This window comes from Coenobita brevimanus, chromosome 45 (genome assembly GCF_032717465.1).
Source record: "Coenobita brevimanus isolate Jiangsu-jjx chromosome 45, ASM3271746v2, whole genome shotgun sequence".
Taxonomy (NCBI): Eukaryota; Metazoa; Arthropoda; class Malacostraca; order Decapoda; family Coenobitidae; genus Coenobita; species Coenobita brevimanus.
The window spans coordinates 40,767,599-40,786,491 of record NC_136998.1 but is presented as its reverse complement, the minus strand read 5'-3'; the positions used below and the strand labels follow the sequence as shown (position 1 = coordinate 40,786,491).

At 41.5% G+C, this 18,893-nt stretch overlaps 2 protein-coding genes across 2 annotated transcripts; one reads left to right on the top strand and one right to left on the bottom strand.

Moving 5' to 3' along the window:
• Positions 1-358: 358 nt before the first annotated feature.
• Positions 359-6,252, bottom strand: LOC145398516 (uncharacterized). Its single transcript, XM_080271390.1, has 8 exons — positions 6,214-6,252; positions 4,776-4,946; positions 3,962-4,091; positions 3,659-3,769; positions 2,465-2,587; positions 2,038-2,199; positions 1,289-1,488; positions 359-424 (listed from the first exon to the last, which is right to left on the bottom strand). Exons 1-8 carry the CDS (start codon positions 6,250-6,252, stop codon positions 359-361), a joined length of 1,002 nt encoding a protein of 333 aa, XP_080127516.1.
• An 833-nt stretch (positions 6,253-7,085) lies between these two features.
• LOC145398364 (dynein light chain Tctex-type protein 2B-like) lies at positions 7,086-9,560 on the top strand. The gene is made up of 4 exons (XM_080271253.1): positions 7,086-7,241; positions 7,965-8,098; positions 8,314-8,447; positions 9,167-9,560. Exons 1-4 carry the CDS (start codon positions 7,174-7,176, stop codon positions 9,212-9,214), a joined length of 384 nt encoding a protein of 127 aa, XP_080127379.1. The 5' UTR covers positions 7,086-7,173; the 3' UTR covers positions 9,215-9,560.
• Positions 9,561-18,893: the final 9,333 nt, after the last annotated feature.

Below are 18,893 nucleotides of genomic sequence, written 5' to 3'. Positions count from 1 at the left end.
CACGATGATAGTTCCAGAAACGGTCTCCATTAACCCTTCTCCCTGATGTTTCTTCTACTGTCCTCTACCCATTGCCAAATTATTATTTTTTCTTACAAAGAACTTTACGATATCTGACAGTAGCAGCATCTGGTGGTGACTTGTGGTGGTGGTACACGGTGACGGCAGTGGCTTAGACCTGGGGGTTATTAACAAATTTTAGTCAATTATTCTGATAAGCCACATTTTTACTTCAGCATTCACTCTGGTGCTGGAGAGGGATGCCTTCATTTGGTGACACTGATAAAACTTAAATTCAAGAAATCTGGTTGAGAAATGCTTAGTTACTATTGTTGCTGTTATCACTAAGGCCTTAGGATCACCTGGATATGAACTCTGTGGACTGTAGGCTGAAGTTGCCCTTCTCCTGCAGTCTACTGTCCTCCTGTTGAGGAATGGCAAGCGAACTTATGGTATTTTATAAAAGTGTCATCATGTGAAGGCATCCCTCTCCAGTTTAACAGTGATATGTAAAGATACAAGTATAGGTCCAGCCAAGTGATGCTACAGTAAAAGTCCTCTCATTCGGCATCTGATCTTACAGTAGTTCCACTCTTTCGGGGGGGTTTTATAAATAGTTCCATTACAAAAGTTCATCTGCTCTTCCAGCACATATGCTGAGCCGACCGGCACCTGTGATGGGGTCGACAGCTCGCTGCTGGTATCGTGCACCCATAGTTGCCAATTTGGAGCTGCTGGTGTTTGATCTAGCACTTTTCATAATTTAGCGCAAATAAATAGTGGATTTTCTTCTATATCTAGCACATTTTGAAGTCCAATTTACCACGAAAATCTGAACAGTTCACCTGTCTATAAAAACAATCATGGCACATTGTAACATCAGCTTTGGGGGTTGGGATAGGGGGAGTGGGTGTGGGGTGTTTGATCACCTGCTCACTCAATGGCTGTGACTCCGGCTATTAGGGAGGGAAAAGCTAGTGCTTTCGTGTGTACATATGTAAATACATCTAGGCAAAGGTAAGTTCATGTGTACTGTATCATTAAATACATTACATATGAGGTGTTTATTAAATATTTAGTGCTTAGGGTTGACCAATAATACTTGCAAGACACTGTGATTGCATTGGGAAGACCAACCATGACTGCTAGAAACTTTCTGGCAGGTTTTCCCAGTCACTTGGCAGTTTTTGCTCTTTCGGCACCTGCTTGGTCCCGAAGATGCCAAATGAGAGGACTTCTACTGTACATTGACCTTAAGTTAACAGAGTCTACAAATACAATACAGTACCTGATGTGCAGTATTACGAGGGCGGTAAGACAAGAGCACTGAGGTAACGGAAAGGCCACACATGCAGGACACAAGGAGGCCCAGTGCGATGTAAACAGACGTCACCAGCCAAAACGCAAACTGGTAGAGCGTGTAGTCGCAATAATAGGGTGCGTTGTGGTCATACGAGGGTTTGTGGATTCGATAAACCCAAACACATCCTGAAATACACTCTGGATATACATTTGTATACTCCAAAACACACAAGCATACATCCATCCATTTCTTTCAACAACTCTTTTGCTTCGTCACCTACTACACCTAACCAACTTTTTCACAAATTCATTTACTATGCTCACCTATCTTTCTTGGTTTCTCATGCTTCTTTTTTCTTTTCTCTATATATGACTATATTATAACAAACCACAAACTTACTGACCTAAGATGAACCACTAAGCAAGGAAAAACTGATCGACCCTGAAAAACGTACTGATATTTGACAATGCCAAGATATGTTGCTCTGACCAAAAAATACTAGCTAAATAGGCACACACATAGACTGACAGCCAAAGATTACTGGATGATATACAGATGGACAGACAGATAGATATACAGTATTCTAAAGAGAGACAAGGACAGACAGAAATGGCTATAGACAAAAAAAAAAAAGAGAGAGAGAGAGAGAGACAGAGAGAGAGAGAGAGAGAGACAAAATAGCCAGCCAACCAGACAGACGGACAGAGACACACAAAGTCACTGAAATCACTAACCCATAATGAACCACACTGCAAGGAAAAAGTTGATAGAGCCTGAGAACTGGAGTTTACGATGCCAGGGTGTGTTGGCCTCACCCCGATCCACCTCCTCCTCACCCAACTGCCAGCTCAGGGGCCAGTTCAGGCTTAACAGGTTCTTCACGACACCAAATGTACCTATGCAGGGATGATTAAGCGAGATTAAATAAGTTACAATACATCAGGTTAGGCTACACTTGGTTTAGTTTAGATTTGTTAGGTTTGGTTTGGTTAGGTTAGGTTAGGTTATGCTCAGCTGGGCTGTGTTTGCTTGGGTTAAGTTAAACCACATACAGTAATGCAAAACAAAGCTTTGTACTATCAAGAATATACCAAGAAAATGCTGTACTGTTACGTCATCTGATTCAGGCAGTTAAAAATATACATACAGTACAGTACCAACCTCCAACCACAAGGTATATGGGTATGTATGGCTCTGCTGGACACTGACTCATCTTAAGGCTGCCGACAATTATCATGAAGATGGGTATTACGATGGTTACTCCGATCATCACTGAGCACCCAACTGTTGGGGAAAGGTAGTTTTGTAATCATCAGCATGGTCAGGGGAATAACTATGATTAATAGTTCACCCCATTACTTCATACTTAACCCCCGCCACACTGATCGCCTCATATGAGGCGATTAGCGCCGTCAGGGGTGGCCTGCATATCACCTCATATAAGGTGATGGGTCTCTGCACCATAATTTCAAGCACGAGGAAGCATCAGTGGTCCATGGGAACGCTGAATCTCCCTCTATGCCATCAGAGCAGTTGCCAAACCCTGCCACAACACAGCTGCCAAATACTGAATATTTAGTAATTCTGTTCTCGTTTGTAGCTCAGTAATGGCGGACTCACGCCCGTCTACCTCACGCAGTGCTGGCGACTTATCACCGCCCTCTCATCCACCCAAGAGGCGTAAATTACAAAAAGACGAGGGTGATGAAGAGTTCAAGATCAGAAACACTTGATCTGATGACAAAATATCAACTTAATATTTAAAAAAAAAAAAAAATCTGAAAACAATGACTCAGGGAAGGTAACCAGGGTGATAAGAATTAGTGCAGCTAGGGTTAAGGCATAACCATTACCTTCCATCTTGACATATCAAAATCATCTATGGGTGGAAAATACAACATGCCTGTATCTTCTTGAGAATATCAGCATGCAAAGGAAAGTGCCAAGCGGATGATGTGAAATTTTGGGGCAGAGAACCATATCAAGCTTCTCTCATCTTAGAATTATTACCTTGCAAAGGAGAGTGACAAGCAGAAAAGGTGAAACATTAGGCACACCTTTGTCCCTTGCTTTATGTAAGTCAGATTAGCTAGCACAAACGAGGTAGGGATTCATGAAGTAATGGGATATAATTTTCTTATCATACTTAAGATTCGTGTCTGTGGGTTGAACAGGACACATTCATATTCTGCATTTCCCTTTCTTCATTCCTCCTGTACAAACAGACCTTGGCCATCAACCAATCTGAAAAGGGTTTGGGATCTCAGTGAGGTATGAACAAAAACACAACAGAAATTCTGTACATCCCTGTGACTCAGGACTTTATTTCTTTATTTTACTGTATACAGTACTTACTTGTTCCAACTAAGAGAAAGATGAGGTTTTTAATGTAGTCTGCCAGTCCGTTTGATGTTTTCTGTACCTCTCTCACTCGACCGAAGAGCGAGTCATAAGTCGGTGGTGGTACTGATGGGTAGGGAGAGGGGAAGTAGTATTATCATAATTATCACTAAGACTACTATTTCTTCATCATCACAATCATCATTAATGCTGTCATATCATCACCATCATCTTCCTTACCTTATTTAATCATCATCATCATCATCCTAACTAAAGAAAACAATTATCATCACAGCAGAGGAATCATTCCATCTTTACCATTCATATTGAGACACTCATCATAGGAAGGTGGAGGACTGAAGGGTGTACTGCGAGGCGGGTCTGAGTAGTATGCTGGGGGTGGACGCATGTGCTCCTCCAGTGGGGATATGCCATCTGTCGTTGTCACCTGTCAGAGGGAATGTGCAGTAAAAATTTGCACTGTCTGGGTCTATCAGTCAGAGTACACAACACCAAGCATCCTCTTAACCCACTGAATGCAGGGATACTTTTCATGACATTCTTGCAATCTCCTGACCATTTACTAACTTAGGAGAGGGCTTCCTGAACTGGAGGGGTTACATTCATTCATTCATTCATTGCCAGATGCCATGTATCCCAAACGGGGTGGCCAAGGGCTTAGAGTTAATTGTTTTACAGGAAGGGGCACTAATCCTCCACCAACCCCACTTGACACGTAGGGAGAACATTACAACAAAAATAAATTATTTCAACACAACAGACTCCTCCTAGCATGATTAATATCATCTAACAACAGCAAGAATATATTACACATGATCTCACCCACAATCAAGGGGTTATGGAATTACCATCCTGAAGTTTGCCATGGTACTGTACAGCTGAGGTATCCTATGGGCTGGCAGCTAAGCCAAATGCCTAAACAAGCTCATTACTCCCAATAGTTGTTGAAAATTGTTGGGAAATCTGATCTGTCACGGGATTCATAAGAATGTGAGAGTTTTGGCTTGGACTTTTATTCTACATCAGTTCAATAGCTGCAGTCAAAATATACTTTACATTTCGTGGGATCCAATCTACAGAACCAAGACGCTAAACACTACTGGTTACTTACTGTGCGTGGTGAGGGTGGTGGTAGTGGTGTGCCGGAGGGGGTGTACTGCTGTGTGGTGGTGGTGGTGGCAGCTGTGGCTATGGTGGTGACCGTGGCAGTGGTTGCAGTGGTGTTGGTAACCATGTCAGCTGGTGTGGATACTCCACTGCTGCCAACGTCAACATCACCATCCTGTAAACAACAAACAGCTTGTAGCTATACAGAAAGGCTGGAGTATTTTTTGGCAAATCCTTATTCTGTTGCACATCCACATGTTATAAACCTAATGGTCTTTTGTGTGATCTCATTTATTTTGACATCCATTTCTATTACAAACTGTACATTTTTGTGCAATGACCCCACCCTCAGTAATGAGGGTGGGGTCATAGCACAATGGTATCATGGTCCTCACGTGACTGTTACCCAGTTAGGCTAACCATGCCCCTCAACTCCCTTACCATCTCTGAAATGGAGGATGGAAGACTGCAGAAGACATGAAACTTCAGCCTAGAGTCCACTGGGCTCACGTCCACGCGAGCCCGAGACAACAACAACCAAAACAACACCAACCAAACCTGCAGGGACCTAACCCATCCCAGATTGTCATTTCCTCTGGTCCTAATCTGGCCATTCCTTGGTTCTAAACTTAACAAATATATACAACCAACTGTATTTGGATCAGTGACTTCATTCATTCATTCATTGCCAGATGCCATATATCCCAAACAGGGTGGCCAAGGGCTTAGAGTTAATTGTTTTACAGGGAGGGGCACTAATCCTCCACCAACCCCACTTGACACGTAGGGAGAACATTATTCAGTTTCTTAAAAGTCTGAGGTTTTCTTCACACTGATCTACAATAAGTTTGCAATGGAAATGCTGCACAAGAAATGGAAATTGCTGTGATAAATACGGCCTATATTATAGGTAGAAAAATGTTTTCATTACCTTAAGAGAGAGAGCACCTGTAAACTTACATCAAAAGTCCTCATCGGAACAAGCTTCACCATTAGAACACATGGTTAGCGGAAACTGATCACACAGAAAACACAATGGGAAAAATAAACAAAACAAACAGACAATAAACTCATTTATAAAGCCCCTTTTGGTGATGCCCCTAAACCACCAGTTTACTCAACAACATGATTAGCAGCATAACCGTCCTAGAATAAAGGGCTCACTGCATCACTAACAAAGTTTCTGCTGAATGGACTCAGCCAGAAATTCCATTATATACTGAAAATGGGCATCAAAACGATCCTCTCAGCTGAATAATATGGTCTGATGTGTATGAGAAGATAATGAAGAGAAAACATCATGGGAGTGGTGGAGTTAAATCCATAATGTCAATAGCGACATGCTCACATGACACCCAACTTCATTTATCTATACATTAACACCGGTATTCACATATCAACACCACATTACAAGTTTAACATCTTTATAACACTCAACTCACCGGCCGCTGGTACAAATCTTCCCTGTCTTCATTGTTCATTTTGGAATTAAAAATACTGAGAGGCCAAAACACAATAGGCGTGTACTACAGAAAAGATTCATACATTCCTGACGAAAACACTTGTCAATGCTAAGAATCTATATTTACAAACTTTCTTAAGGTTGATCTTCTGTATAAGAGAGCTTGTTTATACTTCTGTCCTCCCTCATGTAGCTGTCAAACATTTTCAAACAAAACTAGGCGAATATTACAGTAGATAAATACGAAAAATAAGTTAATATTTAATGGCTATCGGGGTCCATACTTACAATATTTTTTAAGCAATTGGTTAGCATAATATGATCATTTGTTCTTCTATCTCTACTCAGGTTCTATAAATTACTTCTTAAATAAGCTAGAGTGACTAATGATGTGAATAATTGCGAAAAATAAATTACCTAATGAAACGATTATCAACGTTGAAGTACTCCCCCTTATGCTTTAGTTTATTGAACAATAGTTTAGGCATTTCCTATTTAATTTAATTTTATTCTTTAATACAGTAAGAGTAGTTGTGCTTCGTATTAGTATAAGGTATTCTAGAGCAACTGAATAACCATGACGCATATCTGTACTAGTCAAGAAAGCGACGTAAAGGCGTCTGGTAGATACTAAAAGCCCAAAATCGCAAAACTTCCATATATTTGCTGCTTTCCAGCAGTCGTCTGATAACTTACCTTCTCGATTAATATTATAATATACTGTTGGCGTTTTGGCATGTTTGGGGTTCCTCCAAAGCGGAACTCATCCTGTAAATCTGGTTACCATGGCAACGAAGAGGCTCTTCTCGACGCCAAAATAAACCTTACATTTTCGTGTGATGATTAAGCACCTTCAAAAGAATATTCTTTTATTACTCTACAGGGACGTCACAGCGCTGCTGATAACTGAGTCGAAACAAGTTTATTCCACTGTTATGCCATGATGGCTACCGCAGCAGCTTCAGACCAGAGTGCAAACTTCCAAATCCGTCCTGATCTTAAGGACAAGTAAGTCTGGGGAAATTTGAGGAGGGGTTAGAGGTCTCTCACCCTCGCTCCATCAGGGGCGTGGAGGCCTGAGGCAGGGCTACTGATTTCAGATATTGAAGTCCGTAATAACCAGTCGTGTCATTATGAGCACCCACTTTAATTACGGCAATATATTCACTTGGCCGAAATAAAAGAGGTATTCACCTTAGCCTTTTTTTTATACCTATTTGTAAAGGGAGCTGTATGCCACTTATCATTTCTCCTTTGATTAATTTTGTGAATTCAGTGAGTTTGTCATGAAAAATTAGCAAAGTAAAAAAATGCCGTTACTTCATTAACAGTGTATGCAAAATCCATCAGTCCCCAAGTCATTTCATTAGAACAGGTTAGGTTAGACTGAATTGTTAGGTTAGGTTAGAGTTGGTTTAGTTAGTAAGGATGGAACGACAGGGTAAGGCTTGATCTCTAGGCCAGATCAACCAGAAAGCATACAGCCAGAGTCAGTGCCATGGTTTGTCTAAAGAACTAGAACAGGTAATGTGTCTGCAGTTTACCATGGACTCAGTATATCCTCACCCTGGCTTGGCCTGAAATTGCAATATCATCATCTTGAATACTGAGGTAGAACACTATAGTAACACAATAATATGGTGCTACTACTAACAAATAAGTGTTATGAAAAATGTGGAGAGAGAGAGAGAGAGAGAGAGAACGAGAGTGACTTACTATCCCTATTTTTAGGTTTCGAAGTTCGGTGGTACGTGATTTGATTCACAGCGTGCTGGTGGAGAAGCTGACAGGGTTTGTGTACAGCGCAGAAGCCGGGAATGAGATGTCCCAGGCAATTTCAGACCTGATAAGGAACAAATGCATAGGTGGGTCCTGTACTATACACCTTTTACTTCAGCCTGACCTAAAACTGCCATCTCTCCATGTTAAATGCTGAGTTGTAGCAATAGATTAACACCAGATTATGGTGCTACTATAGTCACAAAGAAGTGATGTGGAGAGGATGTGTGGTAGTTGTAGTTTGTATTGTTTGTTCCTTCATTGACCTACATGAAATAAGTCTACTGTATTTTGTCTCCAGAGTTAAGCCTGCCCCGCTATAAGTTTATGGTGAATGTGGTGATTGGTGAACAGCGCGGAGAAGGGGTTAAAATTGGGGCCCGTTGCCTGTGGGATGCTGATACAGATAATTATGCATCAGATGTATTTTTGGCCGTGAGTATATTAAGCGTCCTTTTACCATCATCATCATCATCATCATCATCATTAAGCATCTGCCATTTATTATCATCATCATCACCCATATTCCCACTTAAATAGAGAGTGAGATAGGATCCAGAAACAGTGAAAGCACAAAGTTTAACAGCGATCAACTGCGGTGCATGCCCAGTGGAATGGGACACGCACTCATTCGCTGAACATTCAAGCCTGAAGAATCCTGGCAGCACATATTTTTTAAAAAGATGTACAGTACTTCATCCCTACGTGTCAAGTGGGGTCGGTGGAGGATTAGTGCCCCTCCCTGTAAAACAATTAACTCTAAGCCGTTGGCCACCCCGTTTGGGATACATGGCGTCTGGCAGTGATGATGATGATGATGTACAGTTCTTCACATACAACCACTGATCAATTCATTGACATATATTAAAAGCTGTATTTACTAATAATTGTACAATTATATTTAAACTATGCATAATGAATGGCACTTTTATGATAATGGAGGCTTCATAGTATCTCTTCCTTTGCAGTTGATTTTCCATATTGCATGTCAGTATTCTCTTGAAAGCTATATTTTTGTTATTGACGTACTTTGTGTCAGAAATATACTAAAGGATATTAAGGTGTGATGTGCAAATCATTAAAGTGGGGTTACAAATTATCCAAAGCCAGTTACAGTGTGACCCACAATGTTAAACTGCACTTTTATTTTTCAGGAAACTTTCTTCTGTTCAGCTGCTGTTTTTGCTGTATACTTCTACTGAACTGTGAGAAGATCTACGTGATAAAAATGTTAACAGCCAATCGCATTATCCCCTTTGAGGTGTAGAGATTCAAGGCAAGGCTATTATAGTCCTGCACATAAAAGGATAGATGATTGAAAAACCTCCATCACATCATGGGGATCAAAACTTATGCAAGGCTGTTACTTTGATGAGGGCACTGTAACCACCAGGCCTCCCAGTGCCTTGAGCAGCAAAGAACTTTTATTTATTCTGAAACTTTAAACACTTGGTGAAGGGTGGGGATGCTCACCATCCACTCATTCATTGTAGTGTTGCTCTCGGGGGCCTGCCCTTTCCTCTCTTTTTCTTTCCTTCCTTCATTCTTTCTTCTTCCATCTGTCTATGGGTGACTCTACACTGAGTGACAATCCAAATGGTTTCCTGTACACCAGGAGCCCATTTACTATCGTGGGTGGTTACCATATTACCAATTATGTTGCCTGGTGGTTTAGTGGGTAATTAAGGTGCTCCAGTCGGATTGAGCCAGTGCAGGTTGATTGGTGGTTGGGGTTTAATGCTTGCATAATGCCACTCAGGGATGAGTGAGGCTGGTCACTTTCATCTTAAATGTCAGGACCAACAACATGCCTAGCCCTGGGCACCTACACTTCTGATGGGACAACACTGGATTAGATGATGAATACTCCCTCTCCTCTTTTTTTTTTTCTTGCAGATTCAGTACCTGTATGATTATGTTCAGCTTACTTCAGACTGGAAGGTGCAGCCTTCATCAACCCCTTTATGACTGGTGCTTTCCTTAGCTAAATACAGTAGAATCATTTGGTGGCAGCAAGAATAAAATAAAAATTACCTATTCCAAAGAGGTCAAGGATACAGTGACTTAATGTAATTTTTCATTCCTTTGCATTTATTCTTGTCCCACCAGGAGCACGAAGGTTTGGGGGACAGAGTTAGCTGGACACTAATAAGGTGGAAGCCTCAGGCCTTAGGCTTGTGGTAACGTTTTCTGTAATGTTTTGAGACTCTCGCATGGCAGTAACTTATTATTGTACATCAAAAGGCCTCTTAAGCAGAATCGGACTTTTAGTGTCATTTTAAGTGGCTTAGGAGGTGTTGTACCACTTCTTCCATTGCAGTTTATTTTGCACATGACCCCTCAGTATCGTCCTGCATGTTATTGATGCAAATAGTGTTCATTAGTAAAATGATACCAGTATATAATAAATGGTCTTAAGGCATAATATACAAATAGATCACTAAAGAAGAGGTGCTGCGAAGCCTTCTGTGCCACTTACAGTAGAATATGGCCCTCATGGCAAGCACCCAGATGGTAGTACCAAAGTGGCATTATGTGGGCAATAAACCCCAACCATCTCCTTGACTTTAACTTTTATGGACCACAGCCAGTTATATTTTTTCTTTTATATGAACCATATTTGTAGACATTTTCAAGCTTTAATTTCACACTGTTTATTACTTTGGAAGAGTGCAATACATGTACTATACATTTGTAATTTGCTTACATTCCTGCTTATTTCATGGTTGCTTTTCAGTAAACAATACTGTATATCATACAGCCTAGTTCATTGTTGCATTTCCTTAGCATTATACACAACTGAGCTACAAGTTTATATATGATGTAATGATCTTTTAGCAAGATTTAAGGATTATGTGGTCTTTTGACATTCCAGAAGAGGCGAGATCTGCCAAGTAAAAATCCCATAAGGGGGAAAAAAAAAAATGATCATCTGGAAATTTTCTCTCAAGTGTTCACATCCAGAAAGCTATGCAGGAGAGGGAGAACTACTTAGAAGTATGCCCAGTGAAATGGGGCCACACTTATTCACATCCCTGGAATCCTGACTCTGTCTCACAGACATAGTCATCTGCACATATTTTTAAGGAATTTTCTTGTAGATGCACTTCTCACAGGCTTTCTTGCCCAGTTAAAACATTGATATACCCTGTAGCATTAAAGCATCAAGGTATCAGTTGACCAGGTTTGTGGCTGTAATATCATAATCATCATCCAGACCTCTTTTCATGCCTAAGGATGAGGTGAGATAGGTTCATGGAGGGAAAAAAAAAAAAAATACAAGAAGTAGCAAAAGTTTGCCTAGTTAAATAGACAACACACTCATATGAATCACCTTTCAAGTCCTCGAACCTGTTATAGCACCTGGAGTGTAGGGAAAAAAAAAAAAAAAAAAAAAATCCTAGGTGTAAGGGCCTGAAGTTGGGCTACCCTAGTTTGGTTATTTAAGGGAAATGACCAATTTCTCTTAATGGCAATATATGATCAACAAACTTCATCACTTCACAGGGATCAAACTTACACAAGTCAGTTACACCAACTGGGGCATTCTAACCATTGCTATTTTTTACTTTACCTAGTTCAGGAGATTTTTTTAACAGGGCCTTGGGCAGGGTGAGGAGTAGAAACATCCAGACAGCCTAAGTTTCCCCAATTCAATGGGCCACGCTTCCATTCACTCATCATTCAAGCCCACGGAATCCTGGCTATATAAGATTAGCCAAAAATATTTCACTATGTTCTGTAGCTTCACATATACCTATCTGATAGAGTCAGTGCAAATGCTATTGTTAAAATTGGGTGTCAAAGCCATGGTCATGCGCTTCTCCGCACAGAATTCACCCAGCCAGCTCGGTCTCTTGTCAGTCCCTTAGCCTCACCAAATTCCATACCTCTCTTCCTCACACGCTTATCCACCGTATCCCTCCACCTTCTCCTGGCCTACCTCACATACTTCCTTCTTCAGATTCACTCAGATATACCTTTTTCATCACTCTGTTGTCATCCGTTCTCTCCACATGACCAAACCATCTTAGTACACTCTCTTCGATTCTGGTGTCCACAGACTTCCTCACTCAGCATCTTTCACAAATCACATATTATCCCGTATCCTACCCACTCTCTGTACTCCACATACATTCCTCAGCAGTCCCATCTCCACTGCTCTTACTATTGACTTTTCATTTTCATGCCACTCCATGGTCTCACAACCGTACGTTAAAGTCGGCACTAACACTCCTTCATGTAAGCCTCGCACAGCTGCAACACTCAAGCCTCCGTTTTTTATCAAGGCCTTCATTGCACCAGCCACTTCATCACCATGGGTTAATCATGTACCACTTACATCCTCCATGTTTTAACATTTCTTTCCATTGTCACTTCTACATTTCCACACCTTTTTCCAGAATAACTTCAAATTTTCGGGGTAATTTGCATTAATTTTTCTTCCTTGATCATTATTTACCTCCTCCTTTTTCCTCTGCCCTAGTCTCTTTAAGTGCTTCTTAATGTGTAATGTGCTAAATAAGTTACTAAGGAAATGGTGCTACAAAGCCTCTTATGTCATGTAGAATACAGCTATTTATGTTCACAGTTCAACATTACCTGCATGCAATCAAGAGCTTAGCTGACTGCAATCCTTAAGGCCTTTCTACATGGTCAGTCAGCACCTGCAGTGTTAAGTATAGTAAAGCTGTTTCAGCTACTGCATATTCAACATAATAAGTACATATCCCTTTGCTGGCAGCAACCAATTAAGTAGTACCTGCAAATGGACTGTGTGTGCATCAGCTGTTGCTCACCTGAATGTGAATGTGGTGGACTGCAGTCTGAAGTGGCCCTTTTCTCACAGCCTACCATCTTTTTTGTGGGGTAATGGAACTGTCTGGTTACAGTATTTTGGTGTCACCACATTCTCTCTCTGGCACCAGAAGCAGCCTTAACCACAGCATAGAAGACAAGAATGTTGTGTAATATATGATGGCATACAAGCTGTACAGCCTTATAGTATCTATGAGTACAATGATGTGTCAGTGGCTGAGGTAGCAGAATGGTAGTGTACGGAACAACACCTAAAATACAGGTTCATCTGAATGTGAACCAAGTGAACTGTAGACTGAAGCTACCCTTCTCCTGAAGTCCAACATTCACTTCTGGGGGGGAGAGAGGGAGTGAATGAAAATTTGTATAACACAGAATTGGAGCCATCCAGTTATATCAGTGATACCAAGTTAAAGTGCCATATACTGTCTATGCATTAAACAAATTTTTGTGTGTCAACATATGCTGACAAATTTTTGTGTGTCAACATATGGTAACTGCTAAAAAGGACAGTGTACAACAATATACAAACAAACTTTCCCAGAGATTACTGGTGCTTCATGAATCACCATCTTTAGAAATGGTGAAGTAGGATTCAGAAAGTTACTCTTTTCACCATAACACCACATTTTATTTATGGCCACAAGCAATGTCAACGCTAGACGTCACTTGTTAAGCAGTTTCTCCCCTTGCACATTTGTGGATCAGCCAAGAAGTGATGCCAGTGCTTTGAACCTTATTAGCCTTTTTTTTTATTTCTTGACCCACTGAGCCTGTTTTTTTTTTTTTTCCCCATTCTTGCAATTTCCAGACAACTGTTTTTGATTTGGACAGACTTTTTGAATCTGAAAGGGTTACATATAGCTTAGTCAACCCTTTCAGTGCAAGGGGTCTTTCCTAGGCTGAATAAATTCACCTGGTACAAGCCACAAGTAAGCTGAAAAGGGTATCCCCTGGATTCAAAGGGTTAATTTCCTATAAGCAAACACTTATATTACATCCTACAGTTACCTGCACTTAAAAGAAAATGGAATTTCAACTGTCTGTCATATCATGGGAGGTTTGCAAATGCACGTGCAGCTGTGGATATGAAAACCGATACATTTCACTGTGATTAATAAAGCAGTGAACAATAACTTTTGCAAAAATGAAGCAATCTTCAGAACCCCTCAAGCTTTTTCACACTACAACCTTGTTATATGATCAACCATTGGGTGGTCATTTACTTATATAATATCAGTATTTTAGCATCCCTTTTTTCAAAATAGTACAGATATATGATCACCAATTTCACTTGTACATATTATTGTGATCCCCTACAAAGCACCATTTTTTGATAAGCAATGGCTGATTTAGCTTATACAATCACAAGGGCCCCTACATTCAACCATTATCTAATTGGCTTTCTATGAACATAACCCAATCATCAAGCGAGGCTGATAAGGTTTCACAACTGTTTGGCTAGAATGTTCCAGTACACCTGTCCGCAACTTACTGGACTGGGGTTAGAATAAACACGAAGTATACACACATCATTTATACCAGGACTTAAGGACAAATTTATTCTTGAAACATATACACAATCTACCCAAGTCCTACTTTTTTTTTATAACAAAAAAACAATGCATTGTACTTCATTAAGAGCTAAAATACATTACGTTTCAGGTTTATCTGGACTTCTCATCAGTCACTGGCATTTTGTTTATTCTGTGATCAATAAATGTCACTGTTGTCATCACCACCACCATCCTGACCTTTTTTCCCCACCTAAGGATGGTAAACAATAACAGCTAATCCCATTTTACTCTCTTTAAAGAGTAAGGATGATGATGATCATCATCATCATCATCCCATCCTCTTTCTTCTCACTCAATTATGGGATCAATAAGAAGTGGTATACAAATGCTCCAAACCTAAAAGTCAGCACAGTTAAAACCCTACAGTGCAACCTGATTTTCCCCAACCTACAGAATGCATGATGCATTAAAAAATTAGGCAGAAAAAAATACATATATATTTACAGATATACTGCAGAACAAAAAATTACAAATAATAATAATAATAATAATAATAATAATAATAATAATAATAATAATAATCCATCCATCCATCCATCATCCAATCCTACATTGCCCCATGAGGAGCGTAGGAGTCCGGGGCTAAGCAGTTGGTCCCGACATTTAAGATGAGAGTGACCAGCCTCACCCATCCCTCATTGGCATTACATGAGTAATCAACCCCAACCACCCCTTGGATATAAACCTTTACCGGCTCAATCCGATCGGATCGCAATAATTACTCACTAAACCACCAGGCGCCAAAATTTGGTTATATGGTTACCACCCATGCAAAAGTGGATATATGTGGACTGACTGAAGCTAAATGGAAAGGTGAAAGGGTGAGAGAATGGAAATATGGTGTAGGTATATGTGCGGGAGTCAATGAGAATGAGAGGACAAGAGAGGGAGTATGTCTGATGATAAGCAAGAAGTGGAAGGAGAATATAAGACAGAATGGAACAGTGGGTGCAAGGATTGTATGGGTGAGAATGAAAGTCGGTATACAAGCATGGGCGATTCGTATGTGTGTATGCTCTGACAGGGGACCGAGTGGCAAGACTGAAAGATGAGTTTTGGGCAAGTGTAGAAGCATGTATGGACAAATTTGAGAGGAGCGAGAGAGTGCTTTTGATTGGAGACATGAATGGCAAAGTTGGGAATGTACGAGTGGATGGAGTGGTTGGTCAGTGGGGTCTGCCAGCTGAAGTAGATGGGAATGGTAGTGCTTTGGTGGACATCTGTGCTGGTAAGGGGTTGACAACAGCCAACACCTACTTTCGGTATAAGATGATCCAACAGTATACAGGGAGAGTAATGAGGAGGATGGATGGTGAACTTGTTGAACGAAAGGCAATGATAGACTACATGTGTGTGGATGAGTGAATGAGAAGACAAGTGTTGGATGCAAGAGTGTGGAGAGGGTGGGGGAATGGAGTCTCGGACCATCACTTAGTGATGGCCAAGATAAAGCTGCAAAGAAAATGGTTAAGGAGACGAAAGGGAAGACAGGAGGAAACAGCTCCTGTGAGAAGAGTGGAGAATTTGCAAGATAGTGAGAAAATGGCAGAGTATAAGAGTATAGTGGAAGAAAGATTGGGAAGGTATGAGCTAGAGCAGATGGAAGGGGTGGAAGACCTATGTAAGATATTCACGGAAGAGATAGGCGCAGCGTGTGAGGTGGTTTGTGGAGTGAGGAGGAGATGCAAGGGACAGCATGGTGGAATGATGAGGTGAAATGAGCTGTGGAACAAAAGAAGAAGGCATATAGTGAATGGTTAGCAAGTAGAGGTAGGGGAGAAGATGAGAGAGAGAAGAGAGAGGTATATGTGAGCAGGAGAAGGGAGGTTAAGAGATTGGTGAAGGAGAGTAAGAAGAAAGTGGATGAAGAATTTGAGAGTGAAATGGAGGGAGAGTAAGAAATTGTTTTGGAAGGAGGTAAAGAAAGTAAGGCAGTGTGAAAGGGGATATAGTAGGGTAGTGAAAGATAGGAATAACAGATTGTTGGTGAAGAGAGAGAAATTGAGGAGAGGGAAGGAGCACTTTGAGGATTTGTTGAATGTAGACAGTGAGTGCAGTGCGAGTATAAGTGGTTGGGGAATGGCTGGGAGAACGTGAGATGAGAGGAGAGAGGAAGAGATCAGTAGGGCGGAAGTAGTGGAAGCAATGAAGAAAATCAAGATGGGAAAGGCCCCAGGAATTGATGAAGTGTGTGGTGAAATGCTGAGGTATGGGGGTGAGATTGCTGTGGAATGGATATGGAAGTTGTGTAGATTGGCTTGGGAAGAGGGAAGGGTTCCAGAGGACTGGAAATCAGGTATAATTGTTCCTTTATACAAAGGAAAAGGGGAGAGAGAAGTATGTAGTAACCATAGGGGTATTTGCCTTCTTAGTGTGACTTGTAAAATATATGGTAGAATACTCATTGATAGGGTTAGGCATATGACAGAGGAGCTAGTTGGAGAAAAACAAGGGGGATTTAGGAAGGGAAAAGGGTGTGTAGATCAGATATTTGTTCTAAGATGTTTAGTGGAGAAGTATCTAGAGAAGGGAAAGCGTATGCTGCCTTCATGGACTTGGAGAAAGCTTGACAGAATACTGTAGATAGGCAAGGTATGTGGAAGGTATTAAGAATATATGGGGTGGAGGGGAAATTGTTGTACGAAGGAGCTAGGGATACGGTGTGAGAGGATGGTGAGCCGAGTGAGTTCTTTGATCTCAATGTGGAACTGAAACAGGGTTGTGTGATGTCTCCATGGCTGTTTAATATATACATGGATGGGGTTGTGAAGGAGGTGCAAGGTAGGGCAGTGGATGTAGGGGTGGCTCTAATGAATGAGGGTGAGATTTGGAAGACTCCGGTGTTGCTGTTTGCTGATGATACAGTATTGTTGAGAGAAGATGAATGGGAGTTGCAAGGTTTGGTGAATGAATTTGGGACAGTGTGTAGGAGGAGGACGCTGAAAGTTAATGTAAACAAAAGTAAAGTTATGGTGTTTGAGAGGAATGAAGTCACAGAATGTGCAGTGAGGTTGGATGGTGAGGATATGGAGAATGTGAGTGCATTCAAGTACTTGGGTAGTGTGATGAGTAAGGATGGAACTTTGGGGGATGAAGTACGTGAAAGGGTACAGGAGGGAAGGTTGTTGGTTCACTGAAAGCAGTGATGAGAAATAGGGAGGTGAGTATGGAAGTTAAGAAGTCCCTGCATGATAGTATTGTGATCCCTACCCTGACGTATGGAAGCGAGGCGTGGACCTTGCAAGAGGGGAACAAGTCAAGAGTGAGAGCAGTGGAAATGTGTTACTTGAGAGCATGTGGAGTGACATGGAGGGACAGGTTGACGAATGAAGAAGTGAAGCAACGTTGTGGGGTAGATGTGGTTGAGAAGAGTAGAAGAAATACACTGAGGTGGTTTGGACATGTGGAGAGAATGGAGAGTGAAAGACTAACTAAGAGGGTGTATGTAGGTGAGGTGGAGGGAGGGAGAGGGAGGGGTAGACCAAGGATGAGGTGGAGGGATGGAGTTGAGAGGTATATGAGGGAGGGGGGGGGGTGAGTTGGGGGGAGGGTAGTCAAATGGTGGGTGACAGAGCGACTTGGAGGCGTTTTCTCTGTGGCCACCCTTTGCGGGATTAGGGCGTCGGGCTATAGATAGAGGTAGTTACCACCCAGCGTAGTAAATGCTTTCCTGGTGTACAGGAAACCATTTGGCTTGTCACTCAGTGTAGAGTCACCCACAGGCAGAAGGAAAAGGAAAGAATGAAGGAAAGAAAGACAGAAGAGGAAGTGTAAAGTTACCCGTAGGCAGAAGGACAAGAAAAGAATGAAGTAAAGGAAGACGGAAGAGGATGGAAGGAATGGAGAGAGGAGAGGAAAGGGCAGACACCTGACAGCAGCACTACATTGAGTGAGTGGTTGGTGAGTGCCCCCACCTACCAATAATAATAATAATAATATTGGTAGGTGGGGGTCACACACCATCCACTCACTCGACGTACAGTAGTGCTGCTCTTGGGTGACTGCCCTTTCCTCTCTTCCTTCCTTCCTCTTATGTCCTCCTTTCTTTTCTCTTCCTTCTGTCAATGGGCGACTGACAAGCCAAATGGTTTCCTGTACACCAGGAAACCATTTACTACACTGGATGGTAACCTTACAACCAAACTATAGTGCCTAGTGGTTTAGTGGGTAATTTAGGCACTCCAACCGGATTGAGCCTGTGTCAGTTTATATCCAAGGGGAGGTTGGGGTTTATTGGTCACATAATGCCACTGAGAGATGAGTGAGGCTGGTAACTCTCATCTTAAATCCCAGGACCAACTTGCCTAGCCCCTGGATCCTACACTCATGAGGCAACACTGGATTAGATGATGTAATGCACATATGTATGTATAATACTAATAATCTTCATTATCTAATCCTGCATTGCCCCATGAGGAGAGTAGAAGCCCAGGGCTAGACAAGTTGGTCCTGCCACTTAAGATGAGAGTGACTAACCTCACTCATC